This window comes from Canis lupus, chromosome 10 (genome assembly GCF_048164855.1).
Source record: "Canis lupus baileyi chromosome 10, mCanLup2.hap1, whole genome shotgun sequence".
Taxonomy (NCBI): domain Eukaryota; kingdom Metazoa; phylum Chordata; class Mammalia; order Carnivora; family Canidae; genus Canis; species Canis lupus.
The window spans coordinates 1,717,596-1,740,984 of NC_132847.1; the positions used below are offsets into that span (position 1 = coordinate 1,717,596).

General features: G+C 39.3%; 1 protein-coding gene, 1 long non-coding RNA gene and 1 pseudogene across 6 annotated transcripts; 1 reads left to right on the top strand and 2 right to left on the bottom strand.

The window, feature by feature from the left end:
* Positions 1 to 1,519: 1,519 nt before the first annotated feature.
* Positions 1,520 to 15,508, bottom strand: LOC140641096 (interferon-gamma-inducible GTPase 10-like). 5 transcript variants are annotated; one of them, XM_072840411.1, is made up of 4 exons: positions 15,127 to 15,438; positions 11,230 to 11,391; positions 6,348 to 6,478; positions 1,520 to 4,273 (listed from the first exon to the last, which is right to left on the bottom strand). In XM_072840411.1, the coding sequence occupies exon 4, from the start codon at positions 4,251 to 4,253 to the stop codon at positions 2,928 to 2,930; it is 1,326 nt and encodes a 441-aa protein (XP_072696512.1). In that variant the 5' UTR covers positions 4,254 to 4,273; positions 6,348 to 6,478; positions 11,230 to 11,391; positions 15,127 to 15,438; the 3' UTR covers positions 1,520 to 2,927. The 5 variants fall into 5 exon arrangements, with proteins under 5 accessions (XP_072696512.1, XP_072696513.1, XP_072696509.1 ...); XM_072840412.1 differs by having other exon boundaries at positions 6,353 to 6,478; positions 15,127 to 15,437; XM_072840408.1 differs by lacking the exon at positions 11,230 to 11,391 and having other exon boundaries at positions 15,127 to 15,508.
* On the top strand, positions 3,162 to 9,343 carry LOC140641098 (uncharacterized). Its single transcript, XR_012037613.1, has 2 exons — positions 3,162 to 5,312; positions 5,734 to 9,343. It is a non-coding gene; the product is annotated as an uncharacterized lncRNA (long non-coding RNA).
* Positions 15,509 to 17,361: 1,853 nt separating the features above from the next.
* On the bottom strand, positions 17,362 to 19,569 carry LOC140642005 (interferon-gamma-inducible GTPase 10-like; annotated as a pseudogene).
* Between the last annotated feature and the right edge of the window lie 3,820 nt (positions 19,570 to 23,389).

A 23,389-nucleotide genomic window follows, 5' to 3' on the forward strand; every position in this document is an offset into this window, starting at 1 on the left:
CAAGGAGTGTCTAGACACACAATATGCAAATCCTTTAACTATGTTCCTATCTTATATAATTCTCTCTCACAAATATCCCATAAATATTTTCCTTAGCTTATGTTTCTCTTTCATTTTCTGTGACACATGTTCATCTCACTATCTTTTATGTTTATTAAATACAATGATAACCCTAGAAAGGATAAGGAAGATATGTCAACATAACTGATGATCTATTAACAATCAGAATTTATACATTCATGAATGAAAGCAAATGTTTTGGAGAAGAAAATGGTGGCGGAGTAGGAGGACCCTAGGCTCACTTTGTCCTGTGAATGCAACTAGATAGTAATCAAATCATCCTAAATACCCCAGAAATAGACCACAAAGACTGCAGAACTAAACCCCATGACTAAAGGAGAGAAGAGGTTACATCAAAGAAGATAGGAAGTGCAGAACTGTGGTTTAAGGGAGAAAGGGATTGCAGGTGCTTAGGAGGGGTAGGAGGCATGGTTATAGAGAAGGACAAGAGAGTGGAGCACACAGGATAAGGTACAAGGAGAATATTTCCCCAAAGCAACTGGCTTGAGAAATGAGAGTATCTGAATGTCATGAGTTCTTGAAATCAGTGGGGCTGAAAGCCCGGAGTCTTAAAAGTCAGTGGGCTTCACTAGGTTAGAGCCCAGAAGGCACTGCACTGTTCCTGGAGACAACACAGGGAAACAACTCCAGGACAGACAGCCTGGAAACAGTGATCTAAATAGCACTTGGGGTACACAGTGGGGAAATGATTCAATCTGGTCAGACCACTCCCTGAGAATCTACATCATGGAGACACTTCCCTGGGAACAAAGGAAGTGGCCATTATCAATTCTCTCTCTCACCCCTCAGCATAAATGTAGAGCCACCAACAGGAAACAGCACAGTGCCAGCACTGGCTGCTTAACTTGCATATACCAAGCCCCACACTCCTGAGCTCCAATGGAAGTGCCCTTATTAGTCAGGCTTCCATCAGTCCCAGTGTGACAGGCTCCTCCACCAGAAGACCAGCACAAACCCCTGCCTACCTGAGATCTCCCACTGACCAGAGTTCTGCAGGGCATCAGTTCTCATGGAGGTGGTGCTAGGTCTCATTTCACAAGAAGACCAGAATATGCCTAGTTAAAACTCATGACATTCAGGATAAGGACCAAACATTGCCTACTGCAGGCAGGGAGAGCCTCTACGGATAATTGGCCTGAAGGGCAAAGCAGCCAAAACACAACATGAAGCACACACCAGAGACACTTCCTGAAGCTGCACCATTTCTTTACACCATACACAAAAAAAAATGGAAAATGGATTAACAAATGTGAGACCTGACACCATACAAATCCTAGAAGAGGACACAGGTAGTAACTTCTCTGATATTGGCTTTGGCAACTTCTTTCTAGAAGAGTCTCCTGAGGCAAGGGAGCAAAAATAAACTATTGGGACTTCATCAAAACAAAAAGCTTCTGCAAAGTGAAGGAAACAATCAACAAAACTAAAACGCAACCTCTGAACTGGGACAATATATTTGCAAATGACATATCTGATAAAGGGGTGGTATCCAAAATGTATAAAGAATATAAAACTCAACATCCAAATAGCAAATAATCTTATTAATCATGGGCAGAAGACATGAGTAGGCATTTTTCTAAAGAATATATCCAGATAGCTAACAGATCCATGAAAAGATGCTCAACATCACACAGTATCAAGGAAATACAAATCAGATCTGCAATGATATATCAACCTGTACCCATCAGAATGGTTAAAATCCATAACACAATAAAATGGCAGGTGTTGGTGAGGATGTGGAAAAAGGGGAATCCCCTTGAACCATTTGTAGAAATGCAAACTGGTGCAGCCACTCTGAAAAACAGTATAGAGATTCCTCAAAAAGTTAAAAATAGAAGCACCCAATGATCCAGCAATTGTTTACTAGGTATATACCCCAAAATTATAAAAATACTAATTAAAAGACATATGACCCCAATGTTTATAGCAGCATTATCTACAATAGCCAAACAATGGAAACAGCCCACGTGTCCACTGACTGATCAATGGATTAAGATATGATATATAGATATAGATAAAGACATGGATATAGATATAATGAAATATTACTCAGCCATAAAGAAGAATGAAATCTTGCTATTTATAATGACATGGATGAAAATTATGTTAAATGGAATGTCAGTCAGTGAAGACATATATTATTTCATTCATGTGTGGAATTTAAGAAACAAAACAATGAACAAAGAGGAAAAAAAAGAGAGACAGAGAAAGGCAAATCAAGATAGAGACACTTAACTATAGAGAAGAAACTAATGGTTACCAGAAGAGAAGTGACTGAAAAGAAGGGTTAAACAGGAGGTAGAAATTAAGGAGTGCACTTGTGATGATCACTGGGTATTACATGGAGGTGTTGAACCACTATATTATACACTTGAAATTAATATTACACTGTCTGTTCCCTAACTGGAATTTAAATTAAAACTTTAAGAAAAAGAATGTATGGATTCATTACAGAGTGTCAGAACACCAAAGATGTATTATGTACCCATTTATATAAAAATCCATTTTTCAGAACCCACTATGTGCATAGCCATTTTTTACTACTATGTCAGTAGAAATTCCAGTGCTGGGTTATTAAGCAACCATCACACAAAGAGTTATTCTCTCCAGTAGCAGAAAATTCCAGATTCCTCTCTTTCATTTTCCCAGGAAGGATCATATGAAGGAAGGATTCTTTAGAGCTCATTATTCTCACTGTCAAATAATAGTCACTAAGTTCAAGGTTTATTCAAGAGTGAATTATGGAGATGCCTGTGATACACCTTGAGGGCAGTGGGTCAAGATGTTTGAAGGAAGCCCTAAGTCATTTTTCCAGGGACCACTGCCATGCCAGCACTGAGAATAATTCAGGAGCTGGATGTGTCACTTTTCCCATTTTCATTTCCAACATTCGTATGTAGATAGGTTTGCTCAGAGTCCACAGGGTCCTTAAAAATCTCTTCCTTTTTAAGGAGAACTTTTGCATCACTCACCACGGTGTCAAGGAAATAATTTTTCAAATAGTAAATCTTCCTAAAGTAAATACCAGCAGCAATGGGTCCTCCACTAACAGAGCAGAATTTTTCCACATATTTCAACAGTTTTTCCCCTAATGGTTCATCGTACTTTTCAACTGATAGCAAATGGGGAAACATAAGGTTTGCCTTGAGTTTCTCCACGGACACATTCAAGTCCTTGGCTATGGTTTTCAGGGATATATCATCCAATCCAAAGTAAGACCTGTAGAGAGTTAAAGTATCCTTTAAAGTTTCCACATCGTTATCACTGATGTAGCCCACCAAAGGGATGGAGGCTGATGCTCCAGCTTTAATGGCCTCCAGCCAGACCTTTTGTCTCAGGCAATCCCTCTTCCGGTCAATGGTGGCCTCAGTAACAATCGGCAGGTATTGCATGAAGATGTGGCGCTTGTGGGAAGGGAGCTCCCTCAGAAGGGTGGTCTCCAGGCTTTGGAAATCATAGTCAGATAACTCAAAGCTGGAGACTAAGAAGACCTGAGCATCACTCATATTGGCCTCCATCAGATGTTTCACACAGTCATTGCGGATCTTTTGCAGGATTTCATCCTTATTGAATTCTCTGGGTTTAATTCTTTTTAGATTATATAAATCACTATCCACTTTAGATCGGACAAAGTAGAAATTCTTCTTCATTTTTTTAATTGCTGTAGCCAGTTGCACATCATTGATTTTGAAGCGTGTAGCACAGATGATAATAAAGAAGTCATACTCCCTAAATACCATTTTCTCCAGATAGTCCTGAGGCTGAAAGCTAGTGGTCCCTATGCCAGGCAGATCCCAAAATGTCACATTGGGAAACTTTGGGTGTTTATAGGCCTTTCTGAGAAAAGTTGTCTCCACTGGCCCAGTGGGGGCAGCCCCTTCTTCATCATGCCCCATGCCCCGCAGGGCATTGATGAAGCTGGACTTTCCTGTCCCAGATTCCCCGGTCACAGCAATGTTCAGTGGGGCATTGTCAATATCTCGCAATGCATCATTGATTGCAGAAAATGCACTCTGAAGATCCCCTTTCTCCAGATGTGATTGAATTGTGCTGATGGTCTCCTGAGAGATAATTTTGCTATCCAGCTTGAATTCCTTAAAAAACTTGTCAAAGCTGGAGGCCAAATCACCACCATTTCTATTCGAGGGTGTGGAAGGAGGGGACTGACCCATGGCTGGAATAGTAAAAGGCACTATGGGGAGGAGAGAAGAGGGAAGAAAAAAGAGTTAGTACAACAAGTGGTGGCTTGACTATGCCATTAGGGACAGATATAACATCAGTCCTGGCCACAACATTGTATCCAGGAGCCCTTCTCTTTCTGTCCAGGCATTGTGTGGACTTCTGACCTGGATGCAAAGTTTGCCCTTGTTCAGGCACTTCCCTTAGGTTGGAAAGCCCTTCTTGTTTAAGATGCTTTTCATTCTTCCAGACAAATTTCAAAGCCTGATTCTTCTACTGAAACTTTCCTGCCCATATTATCCTTTCTTTATCTTGTTTTAGTTTTTTTTATTTGTAATATTATGAAAATAATACTTCTTTATGGTAGAAAATCTAAAAGACAGCACTGATATTCACCACCATATCCCTTCCCACCTGTGGTGTGAGACCCTCCAGAAAATCCCCTTCTGATAACTTCCAACCTCATGTCATAGACTTTGGGTCTTATATGAGGTAGCTAAATAAAGATGAGTGGCTTCTTTCCTTCTCAGAAAGATACTGTGTATCTTTATGAAAAGATAGAAACGTTTAATGATTGCAAATGTGTTTTCTTTTACCTAGAAAGTGTGCTGGCTCATGAAACAAGGTGTTGAAAGGACTCTCTATTTTTCCTGGAGTAGTAACAGTAGGTGAAATGGACTTCCGTATTCTAAAAAAGCATGTTGGACTATCCACCTAGGAATTTTTATGAACCACCCCAACTGTCTGAGATCACCCATCACCTACTTCAAGCCTGCGTATAATAGGGGACAGAAACCAGTAGGAGAGATAAACCACCTAGAGGACTGACTGGTATATAAAGTGCCACTGGTGGAAAATGTCTTATGAGCAAAGACTGAAGCAGCAGCTGAATGGGATGTTGTAAGAAGCCAGCCACGATAAGGAAGTCCCTCTGTCATTTTTCCTGCTGTCAGTCAGACTGAGCTGGTTCTGGAATCCTGGACCTATCTGATCACTGGAGACTTGTACCTTGAGATAGGGCACCAGAAGAAATCATATACTCAGGACTAAATGTAATGTGAAGTATTTGTATACTATCCCCTGCAGAGATTGGGTGCAGAGTTTTTAAACCAAGAAACAAGTTACCTCAAGTTAGCACTGATGTCTAGGCAGCATATAGGCTAGAGAAGTGTCCTTAGACTAAAAGTGAGGGATCAGGCACATCCTCCAGGAGCTTCCTGGTAGCCATAGGCTACAATTTTTTTAATAAATTTATTTTTTATTGGTGTTCAATTTGTCAACATACAGAATAACACCCAGTGCTCATCCCGTCAAGTGCCCACCTCAGTGCCCGCCACCCAGTCACCCCCACCCCCCGCCCACCTCCCCTTCCACCACCCCTAGTTCATTTCCCAGAGTCAGGAGTCTTTCATGTTCTATCTCCCTTTCTGATATTTCCCACTTATTTTTTCTCCTTTTTGCTTTATTCCATAGGCTACAATTCAGGAGAGGATGGCAAAAACAAATTTGGGAAGAAATATTCAGAGCAAGTGTACAAGGTCTGGACTGGTATACATATGAATGGGGAGTGCAAACATTCTCCTTAGAAGAGAGAATGGTGGGAATCTACATTTCAAGATTGCTATGAAGCAACTTTTAAAAAAAGCACTTCTGACTGCTCAGCAGGAATATTCTTCACATGTCGTAGAGTGGAAATCTTGAGGATGTGGCATGTGCAGGGCCAACATTTGGCTGTGTGAAGGGCAAACAATATCATCCCTTTGGAGAGCAGGTACCACTCAAAGCAGAATGAGCAAGCCTCAGTGTGAAAGAGGCATACACAATCAGGGCCTTATGAAGGGGCCAACAAGGTGAGACTTCAGCCCTATCAGATATGGTTCCATGTCTGTGCATTCTCAGAAGATGTGGGGAAAAATACACAGCAAAGCGATGAAATCTCTGAGACAGGTCCTGAGGAACAGAACAAATACAGCAGAGGAAACCAAATGACAGGATTGAGAGGGCAAATAGATGTGGAAAACAAAATTCTGTGTGATGAGCAAATTTCAACCACACAAAAGCCATGCCCTATTGTTAAGTTTCCATACCTCACCTGATGTTCCCTGTGAAGTTCTGTTATTATTTTCTAATGAAACAGCAATGCAAGGGAAGCAGTGGCAGAGTACTTTTAATGCTATCCCTGGGAGCTTATATTCCTCTTGCAGTGTGTCCTCTGCAGCTGGAATAGAAATGGGAGGGAATGTGAGAAATCCATGTCAGTGATCCTTAGATGTGCATATATATACATACAATTCTCATCTCATCCTCTCAAAGACCCAACACACAAAACTTTCAGTTCTAGGAGAGATGTGCTAAAAAGGGCCATCATGGAGCCACTTGAGTTAAAGCCCCAAGTCAGTAAACTAAGACTTAGTACCTAACAGTAGTTTCAACCTCCAAGGATGTGATCTTTCAGCAGTCAACATGGCTGTTTCCTGGTCAGCACTAAAACTATGTTGACAAATTCCCTACTTTCCCCTTAGGAGGACAACATTGGCTAAAACAATGGGTTCTTTTCTGCTTTCTCTCTATATTTCAAAACTTTTCCCTTTCTGGAGTTTGATGGAGTTCCTTTATATTTGATAGGTGGGAAGCTGCCTGATTCATAAACCATTTAATAAAACCATTAAGCCTCTAGAATATACTCGGTTGAATTTTATTTTTTTACAGATTTGGTGTCAGTGTCTAGATCCTAGGTAAACTTCTGACCTGTATTTGAGGACAACAAGAAACACAGGTGTAGGGCTCTATGAGTCTTTTTTAGTTCACTGTCTTTCTCAACATTGCCAAGGGCTATGCTAGTCCATCTTGCTTTGAGTTCTGCTCTTTTTTTTTGCATTACAACTCCTGATCAAATTGCCTTTCCACCTCAGGGTTAATGAGTCACTGTGTCACCAACACAGAGGCTCTGACAGAGCACCAGTCTTTAGTCTTTGGCTCATTCTACAAGTCCACATTGGTATCCCTTCCTCAGTTCCAGGCCACAGTCTATATTTACTGCTCTTTGCTGCCTTAGGCTATTCCCCATTTCCTGTCTGCTGTCTTCATTAATGGAACCTGCTGGTTTCATCCATGATGGACATTGGTGGTGATGTGTACAGGACACTCTATTGAACAGTCTGCAGTAACTTCTAAATTTAGCCCTTGGTTCTGAACTCAGCCACGTTGGGAACTGTTGGTGGCAGTGACAGTTCTTTATGTGTGTGGCATCATACTGCAGTCCCCATTCTTAGAGGTCTGCCGGTTCAATCCTTGTCCCAGCCTCTAGTTCTTTGGTTCTTGCTTATATCCACAGTTCTACTACCTCAGTGCTGTTGGTTTCTGTTAATGTGTACATAAAGTAAAGCTTTAATTTAAAGAAAACTAATAAATAAATACATAAATAAGCAAATAAAAATAAAGGGGATCTTTAAAATCCAGAGTTAATTTTTCTACACTTTAGCACATTGCTTATTTTATATCTAATAATTATGGTTCCGGAAGCTATAAAAATCTATAATCCTGTTTGTGTCCCTAACAGATTGGGTTGGAGACTTTCAGATTGGTAGCCATAAAGTAAGGCCAGAGGAAATTGTGAGTCACTCCCTATTTGTAACTAGATATGGCTGGATAGAAATGTGGGCTAAACACCATTTATGGCAAGGGTCCTACTAAACTGCTTCCAGCTCTCAGGGGAATTGCAATCTAGAATTATAGTTGTTTTTATGAGGAACACTCCAATTAGATAAGATGAGAGACTCCTAACTCTGGGAAACAAACAAGGGGTAGTGGAAGAGGAGGAGGTAAGCAGGGGGATGGAATGACTGGGTGACGGGCACTAAGGGGGGATGAGCACTGGGTGTTTTACTATATGTTGGCAAATCGAACTCCAATAAAAAATATACATCAAAAAAAAGATAACTTGAGAAGTGCACTTAAAAGCAAAAGCTTCAAAATTCCAAAATAGCTTCATTGAAAGTGTCACTACTAAAAGCTGATAAAAAAAGAAATGAAGTACCCAATACAAAAGACCATAAAACTGATATAATTGTTAATGCTTTCCACTATCCTCCTTAATTTGAATACTCATTCTAAGTTATCTTCTATCTGAATTGCCTTGACAGAAACCATAAATACAAGTCAGCTCTAGAGGCAATTCAAAGTTCACCTATTCTTTTGCCAACCTGAAAACTTTCCATTTATTTCAAAGGACTTGTGAGTTATTGGTCTTAGAAAACCAAATCTTTCCTGGAGGAACTTGCATTCTTTCTCTGCCCCCCTAAAGTAATACACATTATCATGTCTTTGAAATAGAAACACACCCATAATTGCCTGAGACTAAGGGGGGAAAAAAAGGGAAAGAGGCCTTTCTATAATACCAACTGCTAAAATGCACCCAAACTCTAACACAGCCTCCTGAAGATTAATTCTTTTTTTTTTGAAGATTAATTCTTAATTAAGTTAAACAAAATCTTAAAATCTTTTCCACAAAAATTACTAATGACAAGGACTCTGCTGTTGTGTGTCCATATATATATGGAGTGTTTTATTGTAAAAGGGCTCTATTTGGTTGGTTTGAGGCAGGCACTTGTAAGGATTGAATGTTCTAAAACTCTCAGAAAAATGGACATTACATTAAATGTTGTTCAAGTTCATGTGATTTGGAAAAATATTCAGTATTAAAGCTAATTTAAGACTGTTGGTTTAATAAAAATAAAAATGTCTTTAGAGTTTATAAGCATTAAAAATAACATTTTTATTCTACCTTTGTTTACTTAAAGTCAAATAAATAAGTTGATGCTTTCTCTGTTACAAAAAATTTTTAATAGCTTGGGAGAACAATATAGTGGGATTTATTCATGAGATGCATAGTGGTTCAATATTCACAGAACAATCAATGTGATACATTCTATCAATAAGAGAGAAGATAAAAAGCATGTGTTATTTCAATAGATTCAAAAAGCATTTGACCATTTGACAATGTAGAACATCTATTTGTAATAAAAACCCTAAGTAGTACTAATGGGAACATACTAATGGGAAAATAAAAGTCTGTTATGAAAAACCCACAGTGGATAGAACTGGAGGATATTATGCTGAGTGAAGTAAGTCAATTGGAGGACAATCATCATATGGTTTCACTCATACAGAGAATATAAAAAATAGTGAAAGGGATCATAGGGGAAAGGAGAGAACATGAGTGGGAAAAATCAGAGAGGGTGACAAAACACGAGGAGACTCCTAACTCTGGGAAAGGAACAAGGGGTAGTGGAAGGGGAGGTGGGAGGGGAGATGGGATGACTGGGTGATGGGCACTGAGGGGGGCACTCGACGGGATGAGCACTGGATGTTATACTATATGTTGGCAAATTTAACTCCAATAAAACAAACAAACAAATAAATAAATAAATACCCACAGGGAACATCATACACGATGGGGAAAAACTGAGACATTTCCCATACGATCAGAAAAAAGACAAGGATGTCCCCTCTCAACACACATTCAACACAATACTGGAAGTCCTAGAAATAGCAGACAACATAAAGACATAAAAGCCATCCAATTGGTAAGGAAGAAGTAAAACTTATTCACTATTTGCAGATGATATGATACTACATATAGAAAACCCTAAAGACTCCACCAAAAAAAATTAGAACAGATAAATGGATTCATTAAATTTGCTGGATACAAAATTAATATGCAGAAATATTGCATTCCTACACACTAATAAAGATGCCCATAGGGGGCAGCGCAGGTGGCTTAGTGGTTTAGTGCCTGCTTTCAGCCCAGGGCTTGAGCCCAGGTCGGGCTCCCTGCAGGGAGCCTGCTTCTCCCTCTGCCTGTGTCTCTGCCTCTCTCTCTGTGTCTCTCATGAATAAATAAATAAAATCTTTAAAAAATAAATAAAATAAAGAAGCCACAGAAAGAGAAATCAAGAAAACAATTGCATTTACAATTGCAACAGAAACTGTAAAATATCTAGGAATAAACTTAACCAAAGAGGTGAAAGACCTGTACTCTGAAAACTATTAAACTTTGACAAAAGAAATATAAGGCAATGAAAAGAAATGGAAAGACTTTCCTTGCTCATGGGTGAGAAGAGTGAATATTATAAAACATCTATACTACCCGAGAGCTACAGATTCAGTGCAAAAACTATCAAAATACCAGCAGCAATTTTCACAGAACCAGAACAAACAATTTTAAAATCTGTATAGAGACAAAAAAAAAAAAAAAGACCCACATAGCCAAAGAAATCTTAAGAAATAAAAACAAAACTAGAGACATCACATTTCCTGACATCAAGTTATATTACAAAGTTGTATTGATCAAAATAGTACGCTTGTAATGAGCACCGGGTATTGTATGTAAGTGTTGAATCACTAAACTGTACCCCTGAAACTAATAGTACACTGCATATTAACTAACTGAAATTTAAATAAAAAACAAAAATATAGAATGCTATTGGCATAAAAATAGACATATGGTTCAGTGGAATCGAATAGAAATCCCAGGGATGTATCCACAATTATATGGTCAATTAATCATTGCCAAAGCAGGAAAGGATATCCATTGGAAAAAGATAGTCTCTTCAACAAAAGGTGTTGGGAAACTGAACAGCTACATATGAAAAAATCAAACTGAACCACTTTCTTATACCATACACAGGAATAAATTCAGAATGGATTAAAGACATAAATGGGAAACCTAGAACCGTAAAAATCCTAGAAGAGAGCATAGGCAGTAAATGAAATTGGCCATAGCAACAATTTTCTAGATAGATCTCCTGAAACAAGGAAAATAAAAACAAAAATAACTATTGGGATTACATGAAAGTAAAAAACCTCTGCACAGCAAAGGAAACAACAAAACTAGAAAGCAACCTAATGAATTGAGAGAATATATTTGTAAAAGATATATCAGCTAAAGAATTAGTATACAAGTAGCACCTGGATGGCTCAATTGGTTAAGCAGCCGACTCCTGATTTTGGTTCAGGTCATGATCTCAGGGTTATGACATCAAGTCCTGCATTGTGCTCCCTGCACAGCAGAGTCAGCTTGAGATTGTCTTCTCACTCTGCCTCTCTCCATCCCATCCCCATACTTTCTCTCTAAAATAAATAAAATGTTTTTTTGAGAAAAGCCTTTTTTAAAAAAGGAATTACTATACAAAATATATGCAGAATTAATACAACTCGACACCCAAAAAACAAATAATTTAAAAATGGACAGAAGACATGTACAGACATATCACCAAAAAAAGACATCCAAAAAGCCAACACACACATGAAAAGGTGCTCAACATCATTCATCATCAGGGAAATGCTAATCAAAAGTACAATGAGATACCACCTCACACACATGTCAGAATGGCTAAAATGAACAACACAGGAAACAAGAAGCGTTGGCAAGGATGTGGAGGGAAAGGAAGCATGGTGAACACTTGGTAGGAATGCAAACTGGTGCAGCCATTGTGGAAGAAAAGTACGGAGGATCCTCAAAAAGTTAAAAATAGAACTACCCTACCGTTCAGTAATTGGTCTACTGGGTCTTTACCCAAAAAATACAAAAACACTAATTCAAAGGGATACAAGCACCTCTCTGTTTATTGCAGCATTATTTCAATAGCCAAATTATGGAAGCTGCCCGAGTGTCCATTGATAGATGAGTGGATAAAGAAAATGTGATATATATGTAATAGAATGGTTTTTAGCCATAAAAAGAATGAAATCTTGGGGTACCTGGGTGCCTCAGTTGGTTAAAAGTGTCTGCCTTTGGCTCAGGTCATGATCTGCAGGTCCTGGGATCAAGTCCGACCTTGGGATCCCTGCTTAGCAGGGAGTCTGATTCTCCCTCTCCCTTTTCCCTTCCCCCCAGGTCATGCTCTCAAATAAATAAATAAAATCTCTAAAAAAAGAAGATGGAATTTTGCCTTTTGCAATGACATGTATACAGCTTGAGAGTATTAATGCTAAGTGAAATATGTCAGTCAAACATAGACAAATACCATATGATTTTACTCATATGTAGAATGTAAGAAAGAAAACTAATGAGCAAAGGGGGAAAAAGAGACAGACAAATCAAGAAACAGACTGTTAACTATGGAGAACAAACTGATGGTAACCAGGTGGGAGGTAGGTGGAGGATGGATGAAAAAGGTGCTGGGGATTAAAAAGTACACTTACTATGAGGAGCACTGAGTAATGTATAGAACTGTTGAATCACCATATTGTATACCCGAAACTAATATAACAGTCTATATCAACTATACTGGCATTAAAATTAAAAACTTAATAAAAAATAAAAATACTTGGCAGAATAATTGACTTTGATGTCTCATGACTTATGAGTACTCATTTTATGAGTAATCTAAACATAATTGTTAAGAACAAAAATATTGAATAAATGTGGAAATTAATTTTTTAAAAATTAAGGTCAACTTGTAGGGGCCACTGTATGGTTCACTTCTTAGGCCATGCAACTCTTAATCTTGCAGTCATGAGGTTAAGCCTCATGTTAGACATGGAGCTTACTTAAGAAAAAGAAATTGGATAAACTTCTATACAGTTTCCAAAATCTTTCTGAAATCTAAGCTAAAACCTTAATATTTTACTGAGTTAGAGTAAGTAATGATTTAAGTTAAATTCACTATATTTAGTGAAATTTAGTGAATATAGTTAAATTCACTATATTTAGATCATTTCCAAATAAGATAAATAATGAAACATTGATTACTAAAATTAGTTTTCTCTAATTTTGACGTCTTAATTAAAGTTAAATGTACATCCATTGGTACACTTTTTTTGAGGTCTTTATTGAAAAGTTGTACTATAGAAAAAGCACGTTTGTTGAAATTACAAAGTATATTTCTAAATTTGCCAATCTAAAAAATGCTGGTGTAAGACACAGTTAACTCATGCTTACCACTTCGTTTTCAATAAAAATGAAAGTTTCTAAGGGTTGAGAACTCTAATATATTTTGTTATAGCTACAAAAATTAAAAAAGGAAACTTCTCTGAATGAAAGAAAAGTTTTTTTTTTTAAAGGTATGTGGACCAGATGCACCTTCCTTCCTTCCTTCCTTCCTTCCTTCCTTCCTTCCTTCCTTTCTTTCTTTCTTTCTTTCTTTCTTTCATTCTTTCTTTTTTTTTTTTTGTTAAAAAGATTGTGTAAAAGAAACTTTTGGAAAAGAAGTTTATACATAGTCAAACTGACATTGGAATGAATAAATTTTAATACAAAGGTAAGCTGGTGCAAAATTAGCATTTGGTTTCCTATTTATTAAAAGGACAAATTTTCTTTGTTTTTAGCATTTAATCTACTTTTGGTAGTAAGTGGTGATCTTTCTACAAAAAAAAAAATCCAGTGTTTTATGTTGTATTTGTATAGGTATATAAATGTTCTAGAAATTATGTAAAATTCCTGGAAATTTGATATGTCCTAGTATAATGTTATCACTTGTAATTACTCTCCTACCTTCTGCAATTGCTGTCATCAAAACTGAGGCTCACACTGAAAGAACTACCCCAGAATATCAGGAAAATGCTCCAGCTGACATTCATGCGAAGGCAGCCCCCAAAAGAATCTATAAAGACTGTGGCACATGTGGACAAAATCCATTCTGCTGCTGCAAAAATGTCCCTCATTGCCTCAGAGATTTTTGCCATTCTGATGTCAGGCTATCATGGCAACACTCTGCTTCTGACCCAGAGAAAATAAGATAGATAAACAATGGCTGTAACTTGAACAGTCAGGGCTTTTTGGGAAACCCAAAACAGCTGCTTTGTTTTTCTTGGCTCACTAGCAGCTCCTTTTTGTTGTTGTTTTTTCATTCCTTCTCCCATCATATGCATTTAAAATGACTCAAACTATGGCTAGACATTGGAAGGGGGACTTCTATAAAATTGTGGAAACAGTCTACCAGCAATGTCTGACTTGTCAGGCCCATTATCCCGGAAAAATTACTTTTGCCCTAGAGGCTTCACACCTCCTCTTCTGAGACAGTTGTATACCCACAGCTCATCTTTATCCTAGTGTCACCTAGCACTGGTTATCAGTATGTTCTTTGTGTGTGTTTTCCAGTTAGCTTGAAGCTCTGCTGCACGGCTGATGCCCTCACAGTGGCAAAGGAATTGTTAATGACTTCTTTCTTTTTCTCTACTTCTCTTAGTTTAAAAACATTTCCTTTCCTACAGCTCAATGGAACTCCTTTCTTTTCTTTCTTTTTTTTTTTTAAGATTTTATTTATTTATTTATTCATGAAAGACACACACAGAGAGAGAAGCAGGGACATAAGCAGAGGGAGAAGCAGGCTCCACGCAGGAAGCCTGATGTAGGACTTGATCCCAGGACACTGGGATCATGCCCTGAGCCAAAGGCAGACTCTCAACCACTGAGCCACCCAGGGGTCCCATGGATCTCCTTTCTATTTGCTAGATAAGATGCTGCCTAATCCATGAATCATTTAATAAAGCTGATTAGCTCATTAAAATTTATTGATTTGAATTTTTTCAACAGATTAATATGCATCATCTCCCCAGGGAAAGGTATTTAGGCAAGAGATGGGAAGTGTCCGATCCAGAAGCTCTTAGGGAAAAGGCCCTATGCACTGAGAGCCCTGACATTCACGTGATCCTTCTGCAGTTCTTATGAATAAAGTGTGTTCTGAAGCTGCTCTCTGAAAATGTCCCAAATAGTTAACTGCTTCATCCACCAGACATCCTGCCCTCAGTCTACCAAGTCCACAGCACCCAAAATGGAGCATCCAGTCTCTCCCACCCTTAGACCTACAGATCTATGATTCTATTTTTAGATCTCCACACAATCCAAAGTAGCCTCTTGCTTACCAGCTCCTGAAAGAAAAGAGACTTCTCGTGTCAGGGTTGAGCTCTGAATGTGTCCTCTGGCAGGGCAGGAAATGCAGAGCCTGGATGAAGTGCTCCCTGCAGCCCAGGGCAGAAACACTCCTCTGCACAGACTGGCCTCGCACTGGAACAGGTCCTGTGTGCTGGTGTGGTCACTCTGCAGAGATAAAAGAGCTGTCACTTGCAATGTCTAAACTGTGTGTGAGGAGCTGGCGGGATTTAAATAATCTCTGGCCTCTGTTCCACCCTCACAGGAATTTGGCCAATAGTAAAGAGGCAGCCAGCACATTGTAGAGCCCTGCATTTCCAGGAACAGAAAGTGAAAGGAAAGTTCTGAGGGCTCCTTTTCTGAGAAACACAGGCATTGCCAGGAAGTGAAACTGAAAGGCACCATGGACAGTGATTTTGTGTGTTTTGGCAACATGAGTGAGAGGAAGGCACAGGATCCCAGGCAGGGGGCTTCTCAGCGACCCCCAAGAGGACACTCTAACCAGGACCCAGGCTCCAGGCCAGGCAGAATCTGAATCTGGAATCAGAGAACACAGGCTGAGTCCTGGAAAATGACTCTCATGCCCACCCCCCCACCCCCCCCACCCCCCGTTAACCTTGGACAGCCCAAACTCCCTGGGGGTGAAGTCTAATAAACAGTGTATCTAGTCCTTGTCCCTGGTTCCTGGCACAGCTTCAGAAACCCTGGGAATTTCCTGAGTGAAAGAAGTTGACCTTGTTATGCTAATGAGTTGATTCCAGGTGGGATCCTAGGTAGCTTCAGGTCAGTGGCTGGCCACCAGGAAGACCAACCATGTTTAGAGGATGGGGACTTTGGGCCAGCTGGACCTCTGAGGAGAAGGCAGGTGGAGACGAGCTCCATCAAGGAGCCAAAGATTTGATCAATCATGTCTTTGCAATGAAGACTCAATCAAAAACTCTAAATACCGAGGGTCAGTGGGCTTCTTGGTTGATATTTACATTGATGTTCCGGGAGGGTGCACACTCTGGCTCCATGGAGAGAGGATGGAAACTGTGTACTCCCTCCCAGACCTCACCCTATGTGTACTCTTTTAAATAAAACCATACTCGTAAGTATAACAGTTTCCTGACTCGTATGAATCATTCTAATCAATTAGCAAGCCTGAGGGGGTTATAAGGGCCCCCTAATTTGTAGACAGTTGGAGGTCCAAGTAACCTAGGGAATTCCTCCAAGTGCAGCTGGTGACTGAACTGAGGGTGGTCTTTCAAGGACTGAGCCCTGAAACCTGGAGAGTCTTTGTTAACTCTGGGTGGTCAGGGCAGGAAATAAAAGACAGTATACCCAGTCAGCGTGGAAACTGAATAAGTAGGACTCTGAGAGGGTAAATTCAGCACTAGGGATGCATATCAATATCTAAGAAACAAAATATTTAAGTTCAATGTCCCTTACAAGAGAGTCAAGAACTCCTCTTGAATACTTCAAACATCTGTTATACATGATGTAGCACAGTCATTCACTGTCTACCTTACTGACAACATTCTGCCCTACAGGAGACCACCCCTGAGCAGGGGATGAGCAAGGAATGCTCAGGGGATTGTGGGTCAGTAGTGTCCTTCTCTATATCTCTTCACACTTTACTTTCAGAGTAATGGAGCATCTGAGAGACAGCCTCCCCATGTACACCTGTTACAACATAAAGCATCCACCCTATACCAGTGATGGAGAAAAGTAGTGGGAAAATCTCAATTACAGTAACAGCAGGTATAACTGTTGTTGAGCCTTGAGGGAGATATGTTTGCCAAGTCTCATTTCACAAATCTGATGTAGAAATTTATGTGGAAACAAAAACACTATTCTTCCAATTTGCCTATTGAATTCATCTTTGCTTTCCAGTCTCCTTCCTAATTTACCTTCACTCTCTCATATCTCCTGCCCTTCATTGTTCCCTGTTCACAGGTCTCTTGCCCATCTAGGGTCAGTAAAGTCTTAGAAATATAAACCCTGACTTTGTTCCCTTCCCTCTGTTACCCTGTAATATCTGTAAATACATCATAGAACATTAACCTATTCCTCTTGCAACTCCCTGCTATAGTGCCCTCCCTGTTAGTGTCCTCTTACACAATAGATTATTTACTTGGACATGTTTCCATACTAGTGGATTTCACTTAGTTTGGTGATAGGATATTGATATGATGACTGGGGAAAATCCTTCATAAAAAGCCAATGGATAACAATTATCTTGATTGTTGCCTAATGTTTATTATCTGAGTAAATCAAGCAAATGTACACTACCTCATAATACATGAGAATAAGGAAAAGTATGGGATGTATTTCTGTCACGTTTTAAGCAATATAGACCAGGGAGTGTAGGGAGAGACCATGGTCAAATCTCCTTTGCATAGCAGTGGAGTATCAGTGTGGAACAGGACCCTACCACTGACAAAACATAACACCATATAGGGGATCCCTGGGTGGCTCAGCAGTTTAGCACCTATTTTTGGCTCAGGGTGTGATCCCAGAGTCCTGGGATCGAGTCCCGAATGGAGCCTGCTTCTCCCTCTACCTGTGTCTCTGCCTCTGTGCATGTGTGTGTGTCTCTCATGAATAAATAAATAAATAAATAAATAAATAAATAAATAAATAAAATCTTTTTAAAAATGTAACATCATTTGTTGTTCTGTTAGGCAATTCAACTCATCTCTGTGGCATAGTTGTAAACCAAAACTCTCTAAAATCGTATGCAAGAAAATTTTAACATCAATGGCCTGTGCGGTTAAATTTCAAATGTGGAAAGTAGATTTTCAAAAACTGGAATTCATGGCCTTGGCTGCTATGCTGTTATCCTTCACAAGCAAGCAGAAATTCAACTACATGGTGAAATTCAGTCTCCTCCACAGATATGCCCAGCTTCTCAGCAATCTTTTTGACTGATTTTGCATCCAAAGAGAAATGGCTTTGGTAAAGTTTCAAGGACCTCTCCTCCTGGGGCAAATCAAAGTCACTGAAGTACAACATAAAGAAGAAAAAGGCCAATGCTGACTTCAGGGCATCCAGGGAAGATTTCAGAGCATCCAGACAGTTTCCTTGAAGAAAGCTCTCTTCATTTCAGTGGAAGCACCAGACAAATTGGGCAACAGGATCTCAAAAGTATAGCACTATGAACAGGGGGCTCCTTCAGCAGGGTTTCCTCCAGTCTTGGGAAATCAAAGTCATCCAGGTCAAAGTTGGAGACTAAGAAGGTTCCTGACTCAGGCATTCTGATGTTGCTGAGATTAGCCAGGCAGTTCTCTCATACCTATTGAAGAACTCTCTCTATTTTTAATAACCCGAGCTTGCTTTTTCTCTTCATTATATGAATCACTGTCCACCTAGGTTCTAATAAAGTAGAACTTCTTGTCTAGCTTCTTGATTTTGGGGGCCAGCATGTAATCACTGAAGTTAAACTGTGAGGTAGAATGATTGTGAAGTAGTCTTAGTTAGCAAATCCCACCATTTCAAGATACATAAGTGGAAGGAAATTGGGGGCACTAGTTCCAGGCAGTTCCCAGATCACATTGGGATATTTTGAATGTTGATAGAATTTTTTCTTCATGGTGGTCTCCACAACTCCTACGCTCGCAGAAACATCCTCATCATGACTAAGATCCCACAGTCCATAATGAAATTGGAATTCCCAGTGCCAGATTACCCAGTCAAAGTCACATCCAGGGGAATACTTCTGCATCCACAAGTGATTCCTGATTTATGTTAGCCACCTCCTGGTCTCTTGATTCCTGATTTATGTTAGCCACCTCCTGGACTACTTGAATTCTAGCAAGGGTTTCTGGAGAGATGATCCTCCTTGCCATACTAATTAATGTAGTGATATAGTCACAGGGGACCTTATATAAAGAAGGCAAGGCTAAATATAGAAGAAATAAAATGAAAGTATCAGAGGCTGGAGTGAAGATCCAGAAACATGTAAGATTTAAGAAGGACCAGAAGCTAAGGAATTCGTTACTTGCTATAAGCTGGAAAAGACAGAGAAATAGATTGTCTTTTGGAGCCTCCAGAAGTAACCAATCTTGCTGACTCCTTCATTATAACTCCATTAAGGTTCATTTTAGACAAATACCCTCTGGATCTATAAGCCAATAAATCTGAGTTGTCTTAAGCCACTAAATTTGTGTTGATTTATTACACAGCAATGAGAAATGAATACAGACAGTGCATTTTCCTGAAATCTCAATACAGAGCTCAAACCATTTTCCTTCTGCAAGAAAAATCAGTCAGGCCAGTACATTGGGGAGCACAGAAGAATTGCAGACATAGCTCAAGTCCCATCCCTGAAGCAAATAGGAGCAAGACTTGTCTTGTTGGAGAGGCTGGAGGCAGAGAAAAGTCCCCCAGGATGTGTGTTCTATAAGAGGGATAGCCAAGCACATAATCCTCTCATGAGGTAAAAATTGCCTCATGGCAGCTTAATGTCCATTTTCCTCATCTGATGGGAGAATTTGGGTGGGATTTAGAGCATATGACAAAAAATGCAAGAGGAAGTAGATAAGAGCTCTAATTTTCCCTATTCATTTCTGCATGCTTTTGAAACATAGGTATCTGATTATATCATGACAATTAAGGTCATCATTAGTATCTTATAGATGAGGATTCTTATCCACTATGAGTGAGGAGACTATGATTTTAAAAATACTTATAGACATAAAGTTGTCTCAAGAACTACCAGTGGGCTTTTGCCAGCAGCGGCATACTAAATATTCATCACAATCACATGTCCTACAGAATTACTTTTCAATCATAACTCTCAAATAAGTATAATATGATTATGCCTTGAGGATTTTTTTTAATTTATTTTTTTATTGGTGTTCAATTTACTAACATACAGAATAACCCCCAGTGCCCGTCACCCATTCACTCCCACCCCCCGCCCTCCTCCCCTTCTACCACCCCTAGTTCGTTTCCCAGAGTTAGCAGTCTTTACGTTCTGTCTCCCTTTCTGATATTTCCCACACATTTCTTCTCCCTTTCCTTATATTCCCTTTCACTATTATTCATATTCCCCAAATGAATGAGAACATATAATGTTTGTCCTTCTCCGACTGACTTACTTCACTCAGCATAATACCCTCCAGTTCCATCCACGTTGAAGCAAATGGTGGGTATTTGTCATTTCTAATAGCTGAGTAATATTCCATTGTATACACAAACCACATCTTCTTTATCCATTCATCTTTCGTTGGACACCGAGGCTCCTTCCACAGTTTGGCTATCGTGGCCATTGCTGCTATAAACATCGGGGTGCAGGTGTCCCGGCGTTTCATTGCCTTGAGGATTTTATTTAACTGATTACTAATGAAGTACCCAGGAAGATGATATTACTGGTTAAATGGAGAATCCCAAAGATTCAAGAAAATTGAAATGAATATTAAAATGGAGCAAAGTAGGTATCCCTATTTTTATTTTTAAAAAATTAAATGCAATCTAGTTAACATATACTGTATTATTAGCTTCAGGGGTAGAATTTTGTGAATCAACAGTTGCATATAACACCCAGGGCTCAGTACATCAAGTGCCCTCTTTAATGCCCATCACCCAGTTAACCCATTCCCCCCCCCACCTCCCCTCCAACAACTCTCAGCTTGTTTCCTACAGTTAAGAGACTTTTATGGATTGTCTTCCTCTCTGATTTCATCTTATTTCATTTTTCCTCTGTTTTGTTTCTGATATTTGACATATGAATAATATTATATGATAATTGTCTTTCTCTGATTGACTTATTTCCCCTTAGCATAATACCCTATAGTTCCATCCACATTTTTGCAAATGGTTAGATTTTATTTTTTTGGTGGCTGAGTAATATTTCATTGTATCTATGTCTTACCACCTCTTCTTTATCTATTCATCTATCAATGGATATCTTTGCTCTTTCCATAGTTTGGCTCTTGTGGACATTACTGCTATAAACATTAGGGTGCAGGTGCCCCTTTGAATCACTATATTTGTATCCTTTGCATAAACACCTATGCAATTGCACCTAGTAGTGCAATTGCTGGGTCATAGGGTAGTTCTATTTTCAACTTTTTGAGGAACCTTCATACTGTTTTCCAGAGTGGCTGTACAAGCTTGCATTTCTATCAGCAGTGTAAGAGGGTTCCCCTTTCTCTACATCCTTGCCAATATCTCTTGTTCCCTGACTTGTTAATTTTAGCCATTCTGAATGGTAAGAGTGGTATCTCATTGCAATTTTGATTTGTATTTCTCTGATGCTGAGTGATGTTGAGCATTTTCTCATGTATCTGTTGGCCATTTGTTGTGCTCAAGATTGCGAATCGGAGAAACCACCAAGGAGCCCACACCAATGCAAACACACAATGGTTTATTTACAAGCTCAAGCTTGGGTCCAAGTGTACCCAACACAGCAGAGCAGGAACTTGGACCCCGAAGTGGGTTCCAGCTTAGTTTTATGGGCTGGTCTATGGTACCTCCAGAAGGGGTGGAGGAATTTCTCAAGTTCTGATATGGGGCTTTCAAGGGCATTGAGCTCTGTTCTCATTCTGATATGGGGCTTCCTGCCACTGGCTTGAGCTCTGTTCTCATTCTAATATGGGGCTTTCTAGGGCATTAAGCTATAAGCTGTTTTTTCCTGTAACTGAAGCAAGGCGAATTTCAGCTCTTATTCACAGGGGCCTGAGATGCTCTCTTCTTCTTGAGTTGTGCTAACGCTGAACTCAAGGTGGAATGGCTTTAATTTTCTCCTCCTCCACATATTTATATGCCTTCTTTGAAGAAATGTCTGTTCATGTCTTCTGCCCATTTCTTGACTAGATTATTCTTTGGGTACTGAGTTTGATAAGTTCTTTTTTTTTTTTAAGATTTTATTTATTTATTCATGAGAGACACACAGAGAGCAGCAGAGAGATGGACAGAGGGAGACGCAGGCTCCTCGCAGGGATCCCGATGCGGCACTCAATTCCTGGACCAGGATCATGCCCTGAGCCAAAGGCAGATGCTCAACCGCTGAGCCACCCTGGCGTCCCCAGTAAGTTCTTTACAGATTTTGAATACAAGCCCTTTATCTGATGAGACATTTAAAAATATCTTCTCCCATTCTGGAGGTTGCCTTTTAGTTTTGTTGACTGTTTCCTTTGCTTTGCATAAGCTTTGTATCTTGATGAAGTCCCAATAGTTCATTTTTACTTTTGTTTCCCTTGCCTTTGAAGATATGTCTAGCAGGAAGTTGCTGCGGCCAAGGTCAAAGAGGTTGCTGCCTGTGTTCTCCTCTAGGATTTTGATGGATGCTGGTCCACATATATATCTTTTGTCCATTTTTAGTTCATTTTTTGTATATGGTGTAAGACAGCAGTCCAGTCTCATTCCTCTATATGTGCCTATCAAATTTTCCCAACACCATTGAAGATACTGTCTTTTTTCCATTGGATATTCTTTTCCTGCTTTGTTGAAGATTAGTTGATCATAGAGTTGAGGGTCCATTTCTGGGGTCTCTGTTCTATTCATTGGATCTCTGCAACTGTTTTGATGCCAGTACCATACTTTCTTGATATGATTACACCTCTGTAATATAGCTTGAAGACCGGAATTGTGATGCCACAAGTTTTAGGTGTATTTTTCAACACACCTTTGGCTGTTGTGGAATAACAATAAGACAGAAGAAAGAGAAATCAAGAAATCTATCCCATTTACAATTGCACCAAAAACCATAAGATATCTAGGAAGAAACCTAACCAAAGAGGTAAGGATCTTTTTACCTTACAAAAGGCTCTGTATTCTAAAGACTACAGAACACTCATGAAAGAAATTGAAGAAGACACAAACAAATGGAAAAATACTCCAAGCTCTTGAATTGGAAGAACAAATATCGTTGAAATGTCTATTCTACCCAGAACCATCTACGCATTCAATGCAATCCCTAACAAACACCATCAACATTCTGTGCAGCAATGGAACAAATATTCCCAAAAATTGTATGGAACCAGAAAATTCCACAACAGCAAGAATGCTCTATTCTAAGATGAGGGTGGGAAGTCACTGAACCTCCATGGAGAGATGTTATATATATAACTACTATGGACTGAATGTTTATGTCCTCTGAAAAATTCACAGATGAAGAGAAAGCTCAATTTCTGGTATTAGTAGATAGAATTGGTGTCATTGCCTTAGTCATGAAGGCAGACAGCCATCATGAATGGATTAGTGCCATTTAAGAGATGCAGATAGCTAATTTGCTCCTTTTGCCATGTGAAGCAACAAGAAGAAATGTAC